General features: G+C 45.2%; 1 protein-coding gene across 2 annotated transcripts in view; it reads left to right on the forward strand.

The window, feature by feature from the left end:
* Positions 1–23814, forward strand: part of ENTREP2 (endosomal transmembrane epsin interactor 2) — a 203613-nt gene that overhangs the window by 121315 nt on the left and 58484 nt on the right. For both annotated transcript variants that reach the window (XM_083586519.1, XM_083586520.1), the window contains exon 3: positions 13041–13151. In XM_083586519.1, coding sequence (XP_083442645.1) covers positions 13041–13151 — 111 coding nt within the window. The remainder of the gene's footprint in view (positions 1–13040; positions 13152–23814) is intronic.

Raw genomic sequence — 23814 nt, forward strand, 5'->3', positions numbered from 1 at the left:
ATGGAGTTTTCTTGGCAGGGATACTGGAGTGGCTTGCCGGTTCCTGGTCCAGGTGGATCACGTTTGGTCAAAACTCTCCACTATGACCTGTTCATCTTGGGTGCCCTGCTTGGCATAGTTCATAGCTTCCCCGAGTTATTCAAGCCCCTTCGCCACGGCAAGGCAGTGATCCATGAAGGGGGAATCCCAGCACACCAGGTGCTAAATATCAGAGAGCGAGAGAGAAGGTCCCGGAAGGGCTCTCCATATTCCATGCGCATGCTGATAGCCAGGGCTGGGTCGGCCATGAGGCTGGATGAGGTGGTCCCCTCAGGCAGCAGATCTGGGCTCCTCCTCCTCCGCTGCAGCTGCCCTTACAGCAATGGAGCACTCCTGTGGAGGGTGGGCAGAGGGTTGCCTTAAGCACCGAAACACCTCAAGCCAGCCCTGCTCATAACTCTGACATTTTGCTGGTTGGAAGAACAAGGCAACAGAAGGGGTAGGACATTTCTGAGTCTGAACTATTATCAGAATGGTTGGGAAAAGGCACAGCCCACCCCCATCGCTGCTCCAAAAGAAACAGTAATGTGTACCTGCGGGTGTGGATAGTCCACTACGATTTTGTTCCCCCAAAACATAGCAACAAATGACAACAATAGCACTACAAATAGTAGGTCTGGAAGAGCCCAGAATGTGTCAAAATAATGTAGAATTTTGGGCTGCTTAGCGATTTTGATGCGTGCATGAGCTTCACCAACTATCTAGATATTCTTAGCCTTTGGCAACCTTTAATCTGATTATATTTACCACTGCTCTCTGATCCTTGTGTGTGTATATATATCTACACATCTATCTATCTTTCTATTTATCTATCTATCATCTATTTTATGGTTAGCAAATTTTTTTCAATGAATCCGGGGACACTTTTTTTTTTTTTGGAAGCTGAGTAGCAACAGGGAGTCAGTAGTGGGGATGGTGAGGCAAAAGACCCTGAGCCCAAGCACACATGCATATTGTATAATGGTGCAAAGCCCTTCTTTTGCACCCTGTGAAACATAAATGCTCTGAGTTTTTAAAAAGCTGAGCAACAGCGCGCCGCCCACCCGTGTCTCCGGAGCCTCACCTGATCTCCTGCCCCCTTCCCCCTTTGTTTTGACTGATCGGGGAAGGCTTGGGAGTCATGGGCGGCTGGCCGTTCCCCAGTTTTATTAAAACTCTGCGCATTTATGTTTCACAGGGTGCGAAAGAAGGGATTTGCACCTTGCCTGGCAGAGAAACCATGTGCCTTGCACCCCTCCTAGGCAACGGCCACCCGCCCACAACTCTTGAGCCTCCCCGGAACTGTCAAAACAAAGGGGGCAGGAGATCTGTACCTCCGGACGTCCTGCTTCTCCCTTGGCAGTGGCGACGGCAGCAAGCAGCTCCTGAAGCTAGCCAGAGACAACTGCGCTACCAGGCTGGCTCTGGGCTGCTGAGGCTGCCGCTGCCACGTTTCCCGGGGTCAGATTTGCAAATCTGGGGACATTCCAGGGATGGAATTTGTCCGGGGACAGATTTGCAAATCCGGGGACATCTGGTAACCCTAATCTATCTACCTATCTACTCACTATAGTAAAACATACCATTAAAAACTTTTCTGTTTATAGGTGACTAGGCTCCCGGCCTGCTTACCAAATGCAATTCAGACTAATTAGATTTCCTGGGAATGGGATTTGTAGGGACTCTTTCAGGTCCTGCTGGGAGACAAGCAAGCAGATGTGTGTGATTGTGCATGACACAGATTCTTTTACTATGAAAATCTGCCTACGCCTCCCCTAGCCGGGATCATTGTGGAAAATGTGCCAGCCTTTGCCTTAGAGGCAGCTTTTTCTCTCTCTGTGTGACAAAGGTTGGAGGATTTCAGAGCGATCATCTGTCTTGGGAGAGGCAAGGAGGTTAGTGTTGCTTTACTAATTGGGAATCCTATTTAGTGTAGAGGAGCAGATAGAGAAATGACTGTGATGTTGACCTTTTCAGCTGGCCTCTGTCTGAATTTTGCTGCTATCGGAAGAGTCCAGGAGAGCCAGTCTGCTTCTGCAGTCCTTGGGTATCTGTCCTTTAGAAGTGATTGGAGAGTGTGTGAGCTTTCTTTTTTTCAAGATTTTTTGGATGCAGCTGAAGCCTTATTTACATAGGCTGGCATAGCCAATGTTCAGGAATTTATTTTTATCATTTTATCATTTATTAAATCTGTAGATCTCAGGGCAGTTCACAACATAAAAATACAATATAAAAAACACAAAATACATAATAAGAACAAGAACAAAACAAATCAGTAACCCCTCGTGCTCCCCATGCCTCCTCCCACAAATTTAAAAGGACATAGAGAGAATTAAGTTCTTAACCCGAGGTACCACCTTTGTGGCAAGGTGATGTCTCTGCTTTTTAAGATGCTGTCTAGGTTTGCCATTGCCTTTCTCCCAAGGAGCAGGCGTCTTTTAATTTCATGACTGCTGTCACCATCTGCAGTGATCATGGAGCCCAAGAAAGTAAAATCTCTCACTGCCTCCATTTCTTGCCCTTTTTTTACTTTCTTGGGCTCCACTTATTTTCTCTATTTTTAAAAATAGTAATACATTTTTACCATAGTTTTTAGTACATTACAAGCATTACTCAAATCCGGCCAAAGTTTTCAGTTGTTTACAGTGTTTTCCTAAATACATTGTAAAATTTTCCCATTCCTTCTTAAAAGTCTTCTCTTCCTGGTTTCTGATTTCCCCAGTCAATTTCGTCATTTCAGCATAATCCATCATCTTCATGAGCTATTCATCTCTGGTTGGAACTTTATTTTCTTTCCATCTCTTGGTGTCGTTGCATACATAATTGTTTCTGCTCCTTTGGTATCTCTGCACCTAAAAGACCTAATAAAAAAGCCTCTGTTTTTTTCACAAACGTTATTTTAAACATTTTTTTCAACTCATTAGAAATCATTTCCCAGAATGCCTTTGTTATCTTGCACGTCCACCACATGTGGTAGAACGTGCCTTCCTTCTCCTTACATTTCCAAGAAACATTTGAAGCAGTTCTGTATATCTTTGCTAGTTTTATAGGTGTTAAATACCACCGACACATCATTTTCATATAGTTCTCCTTCAACGTACAGCACACTGTAAATTTTAAATCCTCCCTCCATAACTTTTCCCAAGATGAAAATTGGATACTGTGCCCAATATCTTGTGCCCATTGTATCATTACTGATTTAATTTCTTCATCTTTAGTATGCCACTGTAGCAACAACTTACACATTTTGGAAAGTAACTTCACATCGTTTTCCAATAAATATTTTTCAAACTCAAAATTTAGCTCCACTGACAATGGGTATTGTTTGAAATAAAAATAACATTATTGGCAATACATTCATTTTCATAACTGGAATTCTTCCCCCAGAGTGATAAATAGGAAACCCAGCCAGATGGGCAGGGTATAAATAATAAATTCCTCCTCCTCCACTTCTTCTTCTTCCTCCTCCTCCTCTTCTTCTTCTTCTTCTTTCCAGGTTGCTACATAGTTATCCTTAAAGATATTTATGTTCTTAGCTGTCAACCAAACCCCCAAGTACTTCACTTTTTTTCCAGTTGTCAGTTGTGTTGCTAGTTGTAGTTCATTTTAATTTTGTTCTGTCATATTTTTCACCAATACTTTCATTTTGTTTTTATTTAACTTGAATCCTTCTACCTGTTCAAACTCAGGTATTTTATCTAATACCCTTGGTATAGTCACCAACAGGTTTTCTACTGTTATTACAAGGTCATCTGCAAATGCTCTCTGTTTGTATGCTTTGCACCCAACTGTTATACCTTTTATTTCTTCATCAGATCTTATGTTCCTCGCCAGGGTCTGTAACACCAAAATAAACAATAACGGTGACAGGGGACAACCCTGTCTTATCCCTTTTGTAATTATAAATTTTTCTGATATTACGCTATTCACTATCAACTTTGTCTGCTGGTCTGTATAAATTAGTTAGTCTTTCAAGTCTTCCAAGAGGGTAGAAGCTCAAACAAGTTGCTCACTAGGAGCTCTCTGTGGTGCTGAGACTAGGAGCTTTCCTTGGTGCTGACTTGTTCTGTGGGCTTCCCCAAGACCAGAACAAGAGATCTAGCTCCCTTACGTTCTGTGCAGCTGCCACTCCTACTTTTTGTCCCTTAAAGCACTTTTGTCTCCCCTTTTCTCAAGAACTTTCTTTCTATTTCTCTCTTTAAGAAGAGAGCTTCCTCAACCATTCTGTCCCAAATTTTCCCTCCCTTCCTTTCAGATAACTTACCTTACCTGTTGTGAGGATGAACATGGGGCTAAAGGGCCATGTTTGTTTAGCTCTTAGCTCCTGGGATGGAGGGAGGGAGGGAGAGGGGGGCATGTGTGTTAAAAATGCAACAAATAAATAAATGAGAACTGAAACCAGAGCTTCAGTAAGAAGGAGATGTTTTTTTAAATGATATAACACGGGGAACAAAGGAAGAATTTCAAAAGGCACTAGACTTGCTGCTTAAACTACAGACAGGTGGTGAGGGACATTCACAAGGCAATGGAGCAAGATTTTAGACAAATCTCTCCCCCCACCCCCGGCAATTGGTTAGAAGAGAGTCACAAGAGAGAGTGATGAGTCACCCTTTCAGCTCTGCAGAGGCGTGAAGCTGTTTCCAACTGAGAGCAAAACAAGAAGCAGAAAGACTTGTTTCCTTTGGCTCTGAGAAAAACACATGAAATATAGTTTGCTCCCCTTACAAAGGACTCCATTTTTATTTTCTTGAGAGGTGTGAGAAGCTTGTCTCTGCAGAGCATTCTCTTATTTGCTCTGTGACCTTTAAATTATCTGTTGTATTAGGGAGCATGTTTAGACAAGCTAGAGAAACACATCTATCCATCTCACTTTTGATTTCCTTTCTACGCGGATTATTGCTTGCCCATTTTTAATTTCCACTCAGTGCTGGCTTTTGTTTCATTAGTTCCTGACATGCCCTAGATAGACATATAGATAGATGGAATGTTCTGTTTATATGGCTTCAAAAAACAGTGCTGGCCAACTTGTTGGTTCTGAGCCAAATCTGATTTGCAAAACATATTAATCTGTTTGTACTGTCAACAACCATACTGAATTTTAATCAAGGTACTGATAACAAGGTGGGCTGCAGTTTTTGCCTGTAAGGAAAATGATCTTTTTTCCTTTACAAGTTATGAGAGAGGCATAAAAAAGATAAAGGTACAGGACCCCTGGATGGTTAAGTCCAGACGACTATGGGGTGCGGCGCTCATCTCGCTTTCAGGCTGAGGGAGCCAGCATTTGTCCACAGACAGCTTTCCGGGTCATGTGGCCAGCAGGACTAAACCGCTACTGGCGCAATGGAACACCATGACGAAAACCAGAGTGCATGGAAATGCCATAAAGACATAAGAGCAGAAGAGCTCTGCTGGATCAAGTTATCTCATCAAGCATCCTCTTCTCACGGTGGCTTAACAAAACTCCGATCCAGAAGGGAGCAAGGCAAGGGTGTCCATTGTCCCCATTGCTTTCATTTTGGTTTTGGAAGGCTTGCTTAGAAATATTAGGCAAGATGAGAGAATTAAGGGGATAAAGATCAAAAGGGAAAACTGTAAATTACTGTCTTTTGCTGATGATCTGATGATACTTCTGGAAATCCCTTTTCAGGGAGTGGAGTCTTATGAATAAATTAAATGAATTTGGCATGTTAGTAGGTTTTAAGGTTAATCATCAGAAAACGAAAACCTTAATAATTAAAAACAAAAGACTGATGGAGAAAACTGAATTCCAAATTGAAAAAAGTGAAGTATAGGCATCACCATGACAAATATAATTACTTTGAAATGATATACAATTAATGTTAAGACATGGATGGACAATTTAAAAGGATATATTAAGATGGGAAAAATTAAAACTGTCTTTACTGGGTAGAATTTCTATAATAAAGATGAATATAATGCCAAGAATGTTTTTGTTCCAAACAATACGTGTTATAGCTAATGACTTGCAGTTCAAACAATGGCAAAAAGATTTATCTAGGTTTTTATAGCAAGGGGAAAACCTATAAAACTTTACAAGATGCAAAGGAAAGGGGAGGGTTGGGTGTACCAAATCTAAAAATGTATTTTGCAGCTTGTTGTTTAATGAGGATGAAGGAGTTGTTGACATTAGGGCTGAGTGATATCTACTTTCCAACATCATAATGTATCTCCATTTAAACCTTGCGATATGCCAATATATTATGATGTTGGAAAGGAGGAAAGAAGACAGGGAGGAAGGGTGCAGTTGCCGGCCACACAGACAGTCAGCTTCACCATGCACAGCTTCTGCCGGTTCCTGGCAAGGGCGTGCGCCGCTGCCCTGAGCTGCCCCTCGGGCAGAGCACATCAGCCAGGGCACCACATGGCATGGCACCACGCACACAGAGCCCCAGAGGCCACCGGCCTCCTCAGATCTGTTAGCCATGACTCACCCTAACAATAGCCTCTTGCCATACAGGTGGCAGCTACCGGGAGCAACCATGATGGGGGCACGAACCAAACATGTTCTGCTCAGACTTCATTCCACTCAGTGATCAGTGTGAGGGAGGAGGCAACTTGCCGGTGCTCACACGGCCAGAGAAACCAGCTGAGGGGCTGGCGGACCCCACTCACATCTTGGGCTCCTGAGGCAATCGCTGGGCTGTGGAAGGAGGGAGTGGGCAAACATCAGGTGGCTTGATTAAAGTGCACGATGCTGGCTGCAGTCGGGGTGAGCGGGGATTTGCAATACATTGCCTGCTCCGAAATTCTGAAATTGCTTTTGCACTTTTAACTTTAAAACGGTTTCAGGCAACGTCACCCAGTTGACATTGAGAAATGAGAGGATTTTGGAAAAAGGAGGACATGACCTGAAGTTTGGATGACATGGATATTTGTATTACGATAAAGTTAATGTTAATGTGGATTTTAAAAATCAGTTTATTAGAAGTGCCATGCTAAGAATTTGGAATAAATATAAACCTTGGTTGTTCCAAAACACACCCTTTATAGATTTCACCACAACAAGCTTTTAGCAGAAAAGAGATGACAGGCAAAGAGAAATGGATAACGTACCGAGAATTAATAGTACTGCATCAAGGAGATCACAAAAATAAAAACAAAGAAGCAATTAATAAGGGAATGTTACAATCTTCATTGGTTAGAGAGGTTTAAGCTGGATAAAAATAATTTTTGTATAGAGCAAGAATAGACAGGCTTTGAAATTCAGCTGTTCCCAGATGATGATTTTGCTATTGCAAAAATGTATAAACTTACTCAAATTTGAAACCGAAAAGCAGGTTAAAGAATGCACGGGCAAAAATAATTGGTTATAATGTATTGACAGAACAGTGGGAACATAAGTGAACTAAGGGTTAAAACTTACACTGTGCTATTAACTTAAATAGATCTTTTATAAAATGATTTATCATTGGTACTGAACTCCTGAGAAACTATTCAGAATGGATAAAGGTGTTTCAAACGTTTGGTAGAAATGCCAAAACACAAAAGAACATTTTATAATGTTTGGTGGCTAAAAAAAATAGTTGGATACAGATACATACCATATTTTTCGCTCCATAGGATGTACTTTTTCCCTCTTAAAAACTAAGGGGAAAAGTCTGTGCGTCCTATGGAGCGAATGCAGGGGGGAGGCAGGCAGGAAAAGCCCCCAAGAGCCGCACACAAGCTTCGCGCGGCTCTTGCGGGCGTTTCCCCAGGAGGGAGAAGGGACCGTCGCTCCCCGACCTGTTCTGGGGTCGGGGGAAGTTCGGGCTTCCCCCGCCCCAGCCCCGCGGCTAAAAAGGAGAAGCCTGAAGCACCCGGAGTGCAGCGCAAACTGCCGCTGCGCTCCGGGGGCTTCAGGCAGCTATCCGCAAGCCTTCGGAGAGCAGAGGGAGTTCTCGCTGCGCTCAGAAGGCTTGCGGATAGCCGCCTGAAGCCTGGAGAGTGGGAGGGGTCGGTGCGCACTGATCCCTCTTGCTCTCCAGGCTTCGCTTCGCTGGAGAGGCACTGTACAGTTTTCCCTCTCTGCACAGCGCCCCTTCAGCGAAGCGGGAAGAGAAATGGAAGGGGCTCCGTTTCTCCTGCCGCTTCACTGCAGGGGCACTGAGCAGAGAGGGGGAGAATTTTTTTTCCCCTGTTCTCCCCCTCCTATGGTCCGGTGCGTCCTATAGAGCGAAAAACATTGATACAGCAAATTTCAAAGGTTAATATTCAATTGAAGCCAGAATTCTGTATTTTAGGGTTAATGAATACACAACTGGAAAAGTATTTGGGGAGATTACTCCAATATATAACCACAGTGGTGAGATTGTTATATGCACAAAGATGGAAAGATTCAGCCCTACCCACTATAGAAGAATGGCTGATAAAACAATAGGACTTGACTGAGATGGCAAAGTTAGCGTATTTAATTAGAGAAAAGTCATTTATGACATTTATTAAGGACTGGAAATTTCTTATGGACTTTTTGTGAGAAGGAGAAAATGAACTTATATGGATTTGAAGATTGAAAAGATAGTGGCTTGCAGAAGATAAAATGGTTGGGTCTTAATGAGTGAATACTATATTTGGCTGCAGGACAGAGAATTGCAAGTCCTTTTATTTTTCTTTATTTTTCTTTGGAGAGCATGTGGAGCAACCCATATATTTATTAGACGTGATGTCTAAGATATTTGGTCATTTTAGATAACCCTGGTCTTGTGAGACAGTGGAAAACGGGAAGAAAGCAAAACCAAATAGGACAACAGAAGCAAACAAAGAGGAATCACCACAGGCAAATCCTGGGTAATGCAAAGATACAAGGAAGCGATATCACAACTTCTGTAAAACCCACCTGCCATTTTGTGGCATCAGTGGAAATAATGGGGACTGGTTGGGGAAGTTCAAAAGATGGCTAAGTTGTGCCTGCAATTAGAGAATGATGGAATATGTAACACAAAGGAAAGCTAACTGGTAATCAGGACACACAAGAATTAATTTTGTGTTGAGAATATGAATCATTTTGTCCTGGATGGTAAAATCAACAACCCCACAAACAGGGTGAAAACTCCAGTTACACACAGCTGCAGTACTGAGAGAGCTGCCTAGGAGAACTGCATATGTAGACTGCAGGCAAAGAGAGAATTTTGTAAAAATCATACCCCAGCCCACATACAGATCTTGAGAGCTGCAGCAGAGAATAATAAGCCTGAGCAACAGTAGAAATAATAAGAGGAGTGAAGTGAGCCCAGGGAATGCTAAGCAGTTACAGGACTGACATTGCTGTTGTCTGGGTCACTTAGCAACTGGCGAAGCAAGCGATAAAAGTGAAAGATCAGATACTTGGGAGAAAAAAGAAACGGTAGGAATTAAATAGGGGGGGAAACCCTTTTGTATTTACTAGGGAGGAGTGGATGTCCCCAGCTCTATTTCAATATTGTTCTCTGGGCTTGCGCTGCCCCATGTCCCATTCCACCTGTCTTCTAATTTACCAGAGAGAAATTCTTGCATTAATTGCGGTACATGGGCAGGTTGCTGCAGTTTTCAGTCCTGCATCATTATTGTTTTTACAGGTTTGCAATGTACAGACTTAATCAGACCCTTGCATAAAGGGGGATACTGATGCAATCACATCATTGCTTCAGGATACATGCTGTGCATAATCAGCACACATGTGCATTGATTAGACAGCAGCATGCACAGCCTTGATGGAGGTTTTGATGGGAGTATGTGATTATATCACCGTTCCCTTTTATGTGGCGGCGTCTGGACTGATGCGCGTATCCTGTGCATTAGTAACCAGCAAGTGAAGGGCCTCCCTTACTGGATTGCATTTCACCTGAACAAAGTTTCAAGTAAAACATGGAACAGTGGCAGATAGCTGATGCATTGGTGCTTCTTTCAAAGGAAAGCCATAATGAAATCAGGGGTTTATGGCCAGGGAGTTCCAATCAGTGGAGCAACTCAAAGTTTAGCTGAGGATGCCAATTGGCTATTCTCCTACTTTAGTGGCTACAGGTGAAAGGCACCGGAGAGAAGAATCCAAAAAGCTCCCTGCTGGGTCAGGCCAGTGGCCCATCTAGTCCAGCAACCTGGTCTCATAGTGTTGAGACAATCAAGACATGAATGCAACAGCACTCTCCCATATTTGCAATTGCTAGCAACCCCCTGCAAAGAAGGAATCTCAACTAAAACATCCCTGACAGATGGCCTTCCAACCTCTGCTTAAAAACCTCCAAGGAAGGAGAGTCCACCACCTTCCAAGGGAGTCCTTTCCGCTGTCAAACTTGAGAGCTCTGGCATCTACTGGAGCTAAACCAATAAAGGCCCTTAACTTGCGTTGGATCTTGCCTATTTTGTATCTCCTATTGTGAGGTTGCACCACTGCCACTCACCTTCAGATGTTGTTGGACTTTTATGATCAGGGATGATGAGAGTCGGAGTCTCAATAGCATCTAGAGTCATTAAATAGATACTAAGTAGGCCCCTACCTAGGCCACCTTGAATGGCCATCTTTCAGGGATTTTTAAATCATCATTCCTGCACTGTAGGGGCTTGGACTAGATGACCCTTTGGGTCCCTTCCAACCCTACAATTCTGTGTTTCTATTTCCCCCAGCAGTTTGGGGAAGCTGAATTGCAAAAGTCCATCTTCAGCTCACCCTTCACTACACCATGACCAACACAGTAGAACCCTTTCCAGCAGAACAAGGTGAAACTGAGTGGCAGCGGCATTTGATCTTGCCATTTTTCCCCAAATTGCCATTCAGGCATGGATGAGCTGAGGGTTGCTCTGGGTGTTTGTAATTCTCGTGCTGTACCTTTCTTTTTTCTGCAGGCTGGAGAGCATGTTTGGAAACTGTGTCAGGTTGCGTTTCTCTCCAGTGCTGTAAAGTACATCTATATTACAGCCCTTGGGCAACGTCTCTTCCTACCTGAAAAATGTGTCTTCCCTGTTCTCACACAATAGAGTAATTGCATACTGAAGTAGTGGATGAACAGTAATACAGCACTGGGGCTTTTTGCCCCCTTCCTTCCATTAGCCACTTTCCTTTCTGTGAATATGGCAGAGTGACTGTGGGTGGAGGAAGGACCATCTATGTACCTGGGTTGTGCTGGGTGCTCATTCAGAAGGTGGGGCTACAGCTCAGGGACAGGACACTTGCCTTGCATGCAGAAGGGGCCAGCGTGATTCTCCAGTTAAAGGATCAGGGAACAGGAGAGGCGCAATCTTCTTTCTGCCAGAGGCCCCAAAGAGCTGATGGCAATCAACACGGTCAATACTGGGCTTGGCAGACAAATCGTCTCACCTCCTGCAAGGCATCTCATGGTGCTGCTGTGCCAGTGGAATAGTTCTGTTTCATGGCTCTATGACTGGACTAAGGTGTAGAGGCAGTGGCGCACAGCATTGGGAAGTCAGGTCAGCAGTGCAGGACCCCCCCCCCAAAAAAACCTGGCTATTTCTGCCCTCGCAGACACAGAAGAAAGGGTTCCCAGTGTTGTGACTCCTCATCTTTGGGGGATGCTGCTGAGAATTTGGCTTGGGAAGAGGAACTGCCCTCAAGGCTGGCCTCAGATGCCCCTGCCAATGCAGAAACGCTGGTGCAAGGGGAGCCCATCATATCGGTAACCCTCTAGCCTTCTCTGACTGGCGAACAACATACAGCTTTTGAATTCAGAATCTCAGTTAATAGGTCGTTCAGGTTAGTTCTGGCAGATTCCTGCCCATGTGGAAATTGTTCCCAGTGAGACTGACGGCAGATCAGGCTGCTAAGGAAGCATTGGGACATAAGGATATTGGCAGTGGAGGTCAGAAGGAGTGAGCAGCAAAGACAGTGAGAAAGACAGGTCTCTTGAACAACAGGAGAGATTTTCATATTTGCAATTTGCAAGGGCAACTGAAACATGTCAGTCTGTTTAGCATGTTGACTGGACTCTGTGCTCTTCAGAATAGTTTGTTTAAGGTCGGGAGGATTGAAACAGAATCTCTGCACTGTTTGTAGGGTGGAGGAAACAGCTGAAAACATAGCATTTAATTAATTAATTAAAACTTTTACGCTGCCTGATCCTAAAAAAGTCCAGTGCTGAAATCACATTTGGGCTCTGCAGCTATGGTCTTAGAACGAAGGGTCAAGACATTAAGACATTTAGGAATGGCGCCTGAATTAGGTCAAGCAAATAGTGAGGACCCAAAGCCTGCTTGATGGATCAGCCAGCTGCGAAAATTAGATGGCAGGAACCTGGAAATGTGTGCTTCTGCTGTAACCAACTCATTTCCTAAGAGTAGCTGGCCTCCATAAGATCTGCCAGTAAATTTGTAACATTTGTTTAGTTGTCACCTGGAGACAAATTTGGAGTAGTTCAACAATATTTCTGTTTGTTAGAAATAGTTATTTCTTGGGGATTGGGAAGTCTTCAGATGGAGTGCTCTGCTCTGTTTTCAGAGGCATTGGGCAAAAGGAAGTACATTTTTCATCTACTCATTGTCAGCATGAAAGGGAGATTGCACTGCAAGAAATGTCTGTGATTGTACAAGTAGATGTCTCTCTTTCTCACGTTATGAAAGTAAGCACATGAGCTCATATACAGCATCTACAGTAAATAAATGAATGTAGAATATTAAGCAAGTGCTGTAGAGAACCTGGGGGGTTGGCCATTGTCGCCAAATTCACATCATGCATCCAAAGCGCTATGATACCACTTTAAACAATCATGGCTTCCCCAAAGAATCCTGGGGACCATAGTTCATTAAGGTTGGTAACAGTTGTTAGGAGATGCCAATGACGCACCCCCAGAGCTATAATCCTGGGGTAGTTTAACAGTCAGTTTCTTTTACCAGGAAACTCTGAGAATTGTAGCTCTGGGAGAGGAACAGGGGTCTCCTAAAAAGGCGGAGGACGGGGGGAGAGTATATGTTATTGTGGCCCCCTCCTTTTGCACTGTTGGGAAGGAGGAAGATGAACAAGGGAAGTTTGTGGATCTCTGGATTGCCAAGTTTTTCTGTGTGTAACTAACAGGTCACTCTCCATCTCTTTTCTCCAGATCACCTTTTTCATGCTCTTGTCGGCCGTCTGTGTGATGCTCAACTTGGCAGGTTCCATCCTCTCCTGCCAGAATGCTCAGCTGGTCAATTCCTTGGAAGGATGTCAACTGGTGAGTAATGAAAAAACACATTATATTTTCTTTTGAAACAAATACTGATTTGAAAAATAAAATATATATAAAATAAAAATTACAGGACGAAATGGAGATTTTTAAAATAAAACTGCAAAGCTTGGTGGTCATTTATTGGGAGTGATTGTCAAAACTTAAAGGTGAGCTCCTCCCAAGGGTCTATTACCATGCCATCACAGACCTTTCATAACAGCTACCTGGGTTGCTTCTAAGGAGAATATCCATGCAAGGATGTCTGTTGGTGGACTGAGGAGATTCTGTTCATTCAGTGCAATTCTGCAGCCACCCGATGCATACAAAAATTGCACAGTCTTTCTTTCCTCTCTCATAATGACACACAAAAATGTAGGGAAATTTGTATGAATTTTGAAGGATGGTTGTGCTTTGATCTGCATATTATTTCTCAGAGGGGCAAATTAGGTATGTTCATCTTTGAATGTGAACTGAAGCAAATCAGGCAAACTTTAAGACTGATCCAATAAATTCCAAAACTTGATAATAGAGAAAGGACACCAAGGAATAGCCAGTGACCCCAGACAGGCAACAAGGATGGAGAATCATAGCACTGGAAAGAACCTTGAAAGAACCTAGAGCATCCAATGACCCTTCAGATATTGTGGCCTACAACTCCCAATATCCCTGACCACTGGCCATGCTGACTGGGTCTGATGTGAGCTGGAGTCCAATAACAGCTGGAGGCCATGTTGGCTTCTGCTGACCTAGTGCAGGATCTGCAATGCTGGGGTCCGCTAGTACAGCATCCTTGAAAGATGGCTATCCAGCTTTCCTTCCACTGTCAAGTGGTTCTTTCTTTATTGAAGTCTTGTCAAGTGTTTAGGTGAAATCTGCTCCCTTGTATTTCCCATGCATTAGTTGCCCTCTGGAGCAAAAGGGAAATACTGTGCTCCAACTTGTATGCAGCAACCCTTCAGATATTTGAAGAGAGCTATCGTCTCTCTCTTGGACCTTCTCTTTTCCACGCTTAATACACCCAACTCTTCCAAGTGTTCTTCACAGGACTTGGTTTCCAGGTGGGGGTGAGAGCTGAATTTCATGTACTGATGTGAACTCTGCAGTATGCTATGACTGCAGGCTTTTGGTAGTTCAGATTTCTGTGTAGTCCAGTTTTCAAATTTAATTTCTTATTGTGGGGAGGGGAGACCAGGGAAGCTGCATATTTATCATTCCAGTGGCAAATAAGACACTCAGCCGTGGGTGAAAACATGCAGATGCTTAAAGAGATGTTGCAAACATGATTGCAGTTTAATCAGGGGTCTGCTTGGTCTTTAAATTTAATGAGATGTATAAATTGGTAGGATGAAGCCGTCGGAAGTGCAATCCAGCGGGGGAAACTCTGAAGAGGAAATAATGCTGATGAAATTGCAAAATAAATCAAGACAATTGTGTTACGGGCTTCTTTTCTGAACAGAGAGTGGTAAAAATTAGCTTTGGAGGGCAGTTTTATTGATTCTGACTCAACAATGGCAACCCAAAACACAATTAATGCCTTCTTATAGTTGCAAATGGGAAATCAGGGATATTAAACCCTAGGAAATATTAGTTGCTTTGCACTATAAAATCTGGTTATCCCTTTTCCATTTCCCTCTATTTATAATTTTAATTAAAAGAGGACCCCCTTACAGCATTTCCTCTCTTGCATCTGTCTGCTTGCTTTTTATGCCAACAAGCATATTTGTTCTCCTGGAGACTTGATGTCACTCCACAAATGGAGATTGTGCTACCCATTAAGATGCACAGCATTCACTCAGGGCAATCAGGTCTGTGTTTATTTAAGACAATCTGGTAGTGTGAATGCAGCTTTTTAAGATCTAGTAATCCAAACCGAGAGATAGAAGGGCTACCTAATACTTTTCTCCACATTTTGCATTTCAGTTGGACGATTTTGTTACTCTTGTTCATGCAGCTGTTCTTAAAAGGATTCAAAAGATAAATGGCAATGGTTTTTCCTGTTCCTAGACTGGCATGTGTAACAGAGACTTGGTTGGATGAAGCAGATGGGCCTGTCCTTGCCGCTGCTTGTCCACCAGGTTTCTCTTACGCACAGCAACCCAGGTCATGTGGGTGGGGAGGGAGTGCAGTGATTTTTAGGAAGTCATTAGCTTGCACCAGGCATCCTATTGGGAAGACCCAGTTTTCTGAGTGCATGTTCTGGAAGTTGGGCAATAGGGGCAGTACAGGATTCCCTTTGGTGTACTGACCTCCCCACTGCACCAAGGATTCCCTACCTGAGCTGCTTCAGGTCGTGGCAGATGATTTTAACATCCATGCTGACACAACCTTACAAAGGGGCCACTCGGGACTTTGTGGAATGCATAGCTTCCATGGGGCTGTCCCTGAATAAGTTTGGCCCAACTCATAGTCGTGGACATGCCTTAGACCTGGTGTTCACCTCTACGGATGTGGGTGATCTGACACTAAGCAAAAGTGAAACAAAAGAAGTGCCATGGTCAGATCACTTCCTGGTGCAACTTCTCTGTGACCCTTCCCCTCTGCAGGGAGGTGGGACCAATTCGGATGGTCCGCCCCGCCACTTAATGGAACCAAATGGTTTCCAGAGAGTGGTAGGGGAGGTTTTATCCCATGTTGATGGCCTTTCAGCTGATTTTCCTGGTGGCCCGCTGGAATGCAGAGTTAACCAGGGCTATCAACTGTCTGGCTCCGAAGCGCGCTCTCCGATTGCCCCGTGGTTTTCACTGGAGCAGAGGGCGATGAAACAATCGCTGAGATGGCTAGAGTACAGGTGGTGGAAAACTCACTCTTAATTGGAACAGACATGGGTTAGAGCTCAGCGTCAAGGCTACCAAGTGGCAATAGCAATGGTGAAGAGGACCTTCTTCACCACCTCTATTGCATCTGCAGAAAACAGCAGCAGGAGACTCTTTCAGGTGGTTCACAGTTTAATGGAACCACCTTTCCATCGGGGCCTGGTAAGGATCCCAAGATCTCCTGCAATGATTTTTCAAAGTTTTATGCAGATTAAGGGGCTCAGCTTCGGAAAGAGATAGACTCCACCGTGGGAGCAGAGTCAGGGCAGAGGAGTGCTAGAGTCTTGTCTAGTCAGGTTGCGTGGGATCAATTCCAATCTTTTACCTCCGAGGATGTGACCAGGCTGCTTGGACGAGTGAAATCAACCACCTGTCTCCTTGATCCTTGCCCATCCTGGCTAATAAAAGTAAGCCAGGAAGGTCTGGGTGGTAGACTCTGTAGGGTGGTGAATGCTTCCCTCTGTGAGGGAGCCTTCCCAGACCTGCTGAAAGAAGCGGCTATCAAACCGCTTCTTAAAAAACCATCTTTAGATGCGGCCATGATGGCCAACTATCGCCCAGTCTCAAATCTTCCATTCTTGGGCAAGGTGATTGAGCGAGTGGTTGCTGAACAACTCCAGGCACGCCTGGAAGAAGCGGACCATTTGGATCCCTTCCAGTTGGGATTCAGGCCTCATCATGGGACTGAAACTGCCTTGGTCGAGCTGGTCAGTGATCTTGGGCAGGCTAGGGACAAGGGTGTAAACTGTTTCCTAGTTCTGCTGGATCTCCCAGCGTCCTTTGATACCATTGACCATAACATCCTTCTGGACCGTCTAGAGGGGCTGGGAGCTGGGGGCACTGTTATACAGTGGTTCCGCTCCTTCCTCCTGGGCCGTGTCCAGAAAGAGGTGGTGGGGGATGAATGTTCAGACCCCTGGGCTCTCACTTGTGGGGTGCCTTAGGGTTCCCTCCTCTCCCCCATCCTTTTTAACATCTACACGAAGCCGCTGGGAGAGATCATCAAGGGGTTTGGACTGGGTGTTCATCTGTATGCGGATGATACCCAGCTCTACCTCTCTTTTTAATCGGAACGAGTGAAGGTCCTGTGTGAGTATCTGGAGCCGGTTGGAGGATGGCTAACAGATCGAGGTTGGATCCTGACAAGACAGAAGTACTGTTTTTGAGGGACAAGGGGTGGGCAAGGTGGGGGACTCCCTGGTCCTGAATGGGGTAACTGTGCCCCTGAAGGACTAGAAGCGCAGCCTGGGAGCCATTTTGGACTCACAGCTGTCCATGGAGGCACAGGTCAATTCTGTGTCCAGGGCAGCTGTCTACCAGCTCCATCTGGTAAGCAGGCTGAGACCCTACCTGCCAGCGGACTGTCTCACCAGAGTGGCGCATGCTCTGATTATCTCCTGCTTGGACTACTGCAATGTGCTCTACGTGGGGCTACCTTTGAAACTGACCCAGAAACTACAACTAATCCAGAATGCATCAACTAGACTGGTGACTAGGAGTGGCCACCAAGACAATATAACACCAGTCCTGAAAGGCCTACATTAGCTCCCAGTATGTTTCCGAGCACAATTCAAAGTGTTGGTGTTGACCTTTAAAGCCCTAAGCATCCTCGGCCCAGTATACCTGAAGGAGCATCTCCACCCCCATCGTTCATCCCGGACACTGAGGTCCAGCTCCAAGGGCCTTCTGACGGTTCTCTCACTGTGAGAAGTGAGGTTACAGGGAACCAGGCAGAGGACCTGCTTGGTAGTGGCCCTCCCATCAGATGTCAAGGAAATAATCAAAGATCTAACTTTTATAAGACATCTGAAGGCAGCCCTGTTTAGGGATGTTTTTAATGTTTGATGTTTTATTGTGCTTTTAATTCTGTTGGGAACCACCCAGAGTGGCTGGGGAAACCCAGCCAGATGGGCAGGGTATAAATAATAAATTGTTGTTGTTGTTGTTGTTGTTGTTACTTTATGAACACATATTCCTGTATGTGACTACAGCAATTATAATACAAGCATCCCCCCACTTAGATCAGGGTTACGTTCCAGGCCCCCATGCATACTTGAAATTGCATAAAGTGGGGAGCACCCTCTAAAAAGCCTCTAAATGCCTATTTCTCCCTGCTCTCCAGCTCTCTCCCACTCTCTCTCCAATCCAGACCAAACTAACTACAGTTGAAGCTCTGGGGCCGGCTGCTGCTGCGCCACTCGTCACATCAGCTGTTAGGCGGGGAGGCTGAGCAGTATAAGCAAAGCCCTGCTGCATCGCCAGCCTCTTTGGGGCTTCCTCCGCCCTCACTGATGTCCTCTTTGGGCTCAGGAGAGGGTCTTCTCATGAGTCATGGGACTCTCCAGCTCTATCCAACCATTTCCAAGTTTGAATCAAATTATCTATTTCCTGGCACCACGTGTATACATGGTCACATGCAAGGAGAACATGTGTGAGTTGGGTGACATCTATATTAGACCTAGCTTGCTTGATACCAAATTCTTCAGAGGGTAAACATATCAAGTAGCCTTATCAAGATGATGATATTTCCTTATATCCCACCTTTCTACCAGAACTGGATCTCTAGGCATCATAATCATAAATTAATTTTTTGAATAAAACAGAGAAAGCTAAAAACATATACAAGACAATGCTTGAAAAGTAATTAAGCTAAAATAGATTTAAAACACTGTAAAAACAAATTTACTAAAATAAGGTAGTAAAAACATCAGGAGGACATAGCCCGTGTGAAACCTGGGTTGTTTCTGGGGGAGCAGTTGTATCGGGCTGCTCCAGCTCGCTACCTGGCAGATATCCACTACGTGGAATACCGCAGACTATTTACTGCGGCTAGGCTGAATGTTCTTGACTCGGCAGTTCTGAAGGGAAGATATGGAGGAGTCCCATATGACCAGAGATTATGCCACTGTGCATTGGGTGAGGTAGAATCCACAGAGCACATTTTACTGAGCTGTCCCATCTACAACGATTTAAGACAGTACCTTATAACTCCATACTTACCCCAGCTCAGTTCCCGACAAAGAGGAAAGCAGACAGCATATCTGCTAAATAAGTCTTCGGGGAAAACAACTTTGTCAGTGGCTAAATTCCTTTTCCTGGCACTCAAGTGTCGGAAACGTATAACTGAATGCTTTGATGTGGGTTATCTGTGAGAGGTCTAGTACTGTGGCCCTACCTTATTTATGTACCCCTATGATGTTATAGTTTATAATTATTGTGTAATGTTTTATTTCTGACTATCGGTCGAATAAAGGAAATTGATTGATTGAAAAACATCATGGCACTGTTAAATTTAAAGCACTTTCCTTAAAGCAGTTAGTTCCCCGAAGCCCCCTGGAATAAAGCAGTCTTCACCTGCCAGTGGAAAGGCAGTGACGTGCTGGATTTAGAAGGTTTTAACAATGTTTTTGGGTGGCTTGCATATCTGTGGTATGATAAGGTCAAAGCACATAAAGCATTTAAAAACCATATTGTCAGAAAAGCACTGTTCAATGTTTGGATAAGATATAAGGACTTGCTTGAAAATAAAACCCCAAGGTGGGTGTCACCAATGGAAGCGAAGGCTCAGAAAAAGCTCAATATGGAGGCCAAATGGCCGAAATATTGGGAAATCTTGGAACAAGAGGGAGACAGATTAAAATTGCAGAGTTTTGAAAAATTAAAAAATAGAGTGCGAGATTGGCTTCACTATTATCAGATAATGGAGGCATATAACTTGGACAAAAAAATTGGCTTCCAGGTGGAAAAATCAAAATTGGAAACAGAACTGTTAGATCCTAAAATTAAGAACTTGTCAAGAATGTATAACGTGCTGTTGAAATGGAATACTCAGGATGAAATGGTGAAATCTGCTATGATTAAATGGGCACAAGATATTGGACACAACATTATGATGGCTGACTGGGAACAGTTATGGACTACAGGTATGAAGTTCACGGCATGTAATGCCTTAAGAGAGAATATAATGAAAATGATATACAGGTGGTACATGACACCAGTCAAGCTTGCGAAAATTTATCATTTGCCCGATAATAAATGTTGGAAATGTAAAGAGACTGAAGGTACATTCTTTCACCTTTGGTGGACATGCCCAAGGATTAAGGCTTTCTGGGAGATGATATATAACAAAATGAAAAAGGTATTTAAATATACCTTTCTGAAGAAACCAGAGGCCTTTCTCCTGGGCATGGTCGGCCAATCGGTGTTAAAGAAGGATAGAATTTTTTTTATGTATGCTACAACAGCAGCAAGAATACTCATCGCAAAGTACTGGAAGACACAAGATCTACCCACCCTGGAAGAATGGCAGATGAAGGTGATGGACTACATGGAACTGGCGGAAATGACTGGCAGAATCCGAGACTAGGGAGAAGAGTCGGTGGAGGAAGATTGGAAGAAATTTAAAGACTATTTACAGAAACATTGTAAAATTAATGAATGTTAGAAGGATGTTGAAATGAATCTATGTGACTGTAGCAGATATGCTATAAAGACTTAGGAAAAATAGACTGTTAATTCGTGAAAGGAGGGAAAGTAAAATTATATTAGTTTCAAGATAAATTTACAGGACAATAATTTGAAAAGAGGGAAAGGATTTGCTGAAATGGATAATTGACCTAGAATACAAAAAAGGGAGGTGTGAGGAGGTCAGGGAAATAAGCCAATGAAAGATAAATAATTGGAGGATTGATTTGTTTTTAATTGTTTTTATTTTTCAGTATTTTGTACTTTTTGTTTTATTATCTTTTTTCCTATTTTTGTAATTATTTGAAACTTCAATAAATATTATTTTTTTAAAAAAAGGAAAGGCAACAAGGAGTACGCTAGTCAAGCTTCTTCGGGAAAGGAGTTCCAGAGTCTGGGAGCAACCACTGAGAAGGCTCTCTCCTGAGTCCCCACCTGTCAGGGAACTGACATCGGAGCCAGAAGTGGAGGCAGATCTCCCAAGCGATGCCGGAGAAGGGCCAAGCATGGAGAGAGGGGACTCATCAGCTGGGGAAGGAAATCAGCGTAACACCAGGGATAAAGGGGGGCGGAGGGGGGAATCGGAGAGAGGGCTCCAGGACTCTTCGCTGGAGACCAGCGGGGAGAGCACAGGTCCTCCGCTACCCACACCCACCCTGCGCAGAAGACTTCCGCGCAGGGAAAGTAGGCGTAGACTTGACGTCAAAGAACTTCTTTGCTGGAAGAAGTTCAAGAAACGCCCACTGACGGATTCTGCTAGCGACTGAACAGCCACGAAGTGAAGGGCTGTCCAGCCAGGAAAGGTTTAACCAGGCTACCTAGCCAGGAGTGGCGGCAACTTACGCACGAGCAACCCCATATAACCATTACAGCAATCCGTCAGTCCCTGACGTTGCTTGTGCACAGCGACAGGCAGGCAGCACCATGAGCCAAACCGGAGGAGCGGGCGCCACGGAGCCAGCAGCTGGAGTGCAAAATCTGGTGGAGAGGAACCGAGATTTAGAACAGCATGTGGCTCTGCTGACGGTGCGGCTAGACGAAAGGCGGACCCAGGATGCACAAGTCAGACCCACCCCCGTCGCAAGGAAGGTACCGGGACTGGTACACAAGTTTGGGGGGAAGCCCCAGGACTATAACGCGTTCCGAATGGAAATAGAGTACGCTTTGGAACTGCAGCATAATGACTTCGCTGATGATGGGGAAAGGGTAGCCTATATTGTCGGGCATCTACAGGATAGGGCCCGGGAATGGATCAGGCCCGTAATGGCGACGCAAAATGCTGCCTTGAAGGACCTTAGGAATTTTTTTGGCGCGATGGATGCAATGTATTGCAGTGAAGTGGAGCAAAATGTGACTCGCCGGGAATTGATGGGGTGCAAGCAGGGGAGCCAATCAGTTAGAGACTACTGGTCGCGTTTTGTGATGCTGATCCACCGGCTCGGGTGGGATCTGGACTCTGAGCCCATTCAAATGTTGTTTGAGGAGGGGTTGTCCCCAACGGTGAAGGACGAGCTTTCCCGCGTGCCCCGCCCGCAGTTGATGGATCAGCTGACCAAGGCTGTGCTTGCGATTGGAGTACGGCAGGAAGCGCGGGCTCAGGAGAAGCGCGAAGGGAGAGGGGAACGTTGCCATGACTTCCGCATTCCTGAAATGCCGAGGCAGCTTTCCCAGCCAGCTGAGCCAATGGAAATAGATGGCGCGCGCAAGAGAGAGGTTTCAAACTCCAGTGAAGGTCGCAAGAAGGAGGGAAAGGATTGGAAAACCACCAAGAAGTGTTTCCTCTACCAACGGCCAGGACATTTTGCCAGGGTCTGCCCTCAAAGAAAGGCATGGCAAGGGATGGTGGGAGCCGCTGGCTGTGAGGAGGAGGGGGAAAAGGGGCAGGGGCAGGGAAACGCCAATGCTTGGCTGCCAGTCAGCGGGCACAGCAGCCAGGCCAGCAACCAATAGAAGTGCCCCAGCCAGACCCTCCCAGGGCAGCTATAGCCATAGAAGTGGTGCTAGAACTCCCGAATGGGCACCCAGTCAAGGTGAAGGGGCTGCTGGATTCAGGCAGCTCCTGCAATTTCTTCAGCAAGGACTTCGCTCTGGAGCACCAACTCCACCTGCTGCCCCTAGATTTCCCCTTGCAACTGACCACCATCGATGCAGAGAACTTCTGGGAGGGGAAGTGACGCACCAGACCCCACCAATGAGAATGAGGGTTTCCAGGCACACGGAGACCATTGCCTTTCACGTAGCCACACTGGCAGGACCCCCAATAATATTAGGGATGAGCTGGCTGGCACTACATGATCCAGTAGTGGCATGGCATCAGCGGACAGTCACCTTTGGGTCAGCTCACTGCTTGGAACACTGTCTAGGGGGGGGGAACCCAAGGATGACCGTGGCCAGGGTGGCTGGGATGGCTGTGGAGCCAAAAGGGGAGGTGCCACCACAATATGCTGACCTGCAGGAGGTCTTCAGCGAGAAGGAGGCGGATAGACTACCCCCCCATAGGCCCTTTGACTGCCAAATCAACTTACTCCCAGGGGCTCAGCTGCCGGTGGGTAAACTGTATGCCATGTCTGACCGGGAAATGCAGGAGTTGCGGGAATTTATTGACAAGAACCTGAAAAGAGGTTTCATAAGAGAATCAAAGGCGGTGGGGGGCAGTCCGGTGTTCTTTGTGGACAAAAAGGATACTAATCAGCCTAGATTAGTCGTAGATTTCAGGGCCTTGAACCTTGTATCAGAACCCGTGACCTTCCCAATGCCTAGGATTGACGACATTTTAACACGGGTGAGGCAGGGGAAAATTTTTACCAAGCTGGACCTCAGGGGAGCGTACAATCTGATTAGAATGAGGGAGGGGGACGAATGGAAAACCACCATGTTCACCCCCCTGGGAGCCTTTGAGTACTTAGTTATGCCCTTTGGATTACAGTCGGGCTCCGCCTGCTTTCAAGCTTTCATGCACCACGTGTTGGGGTCCCTGCTGTACAAGAACTGCGTAGCCTTTTTGGACGATGTCTTAATCTATTCGGACAATGAGAAGCAACATGTCAGAGACGCCAGAGAAGTGCTAAAGAGACTGCAGAAGCACCAATTGTGGGTCAAGCTGGAAAAATGCCAATTTCATGCCAGAGAAGTCGAGTTTCTGGGGTACAAGTTGTCAGACAAGGGCCTAGTTTTGGACCCCAGCAAGGTGCAGGCGGTGCTGGAATGGAAGGCCCCCAAAACCCGGAAGGACGTGCAGAGGTTCTTAGGGTTCAGCAACTTCTACCGGAAGTTCATCAGGAACTTCGCCCACTTGACAGCACCCATCACAGATTGTCTCAGTAGCAAAAAGAAGTTTGTCTGGACAGAAAGTGCCCAGCAATCCTTCGAGAGGCTGAAGAAGGCGTTCGCTT

This window comes from Podarcis filfolensis (genome assembly GCF_964270895.1).
Source record: "Podarcis filfolensis genome assembly, chromosome: 14".
Lineage (NCBI taxonomy): Eukaryota > Metazoa > Chordata > Lepidosauria > Squamata > Lacertidae > Podarcis > Podarcis filfolensis.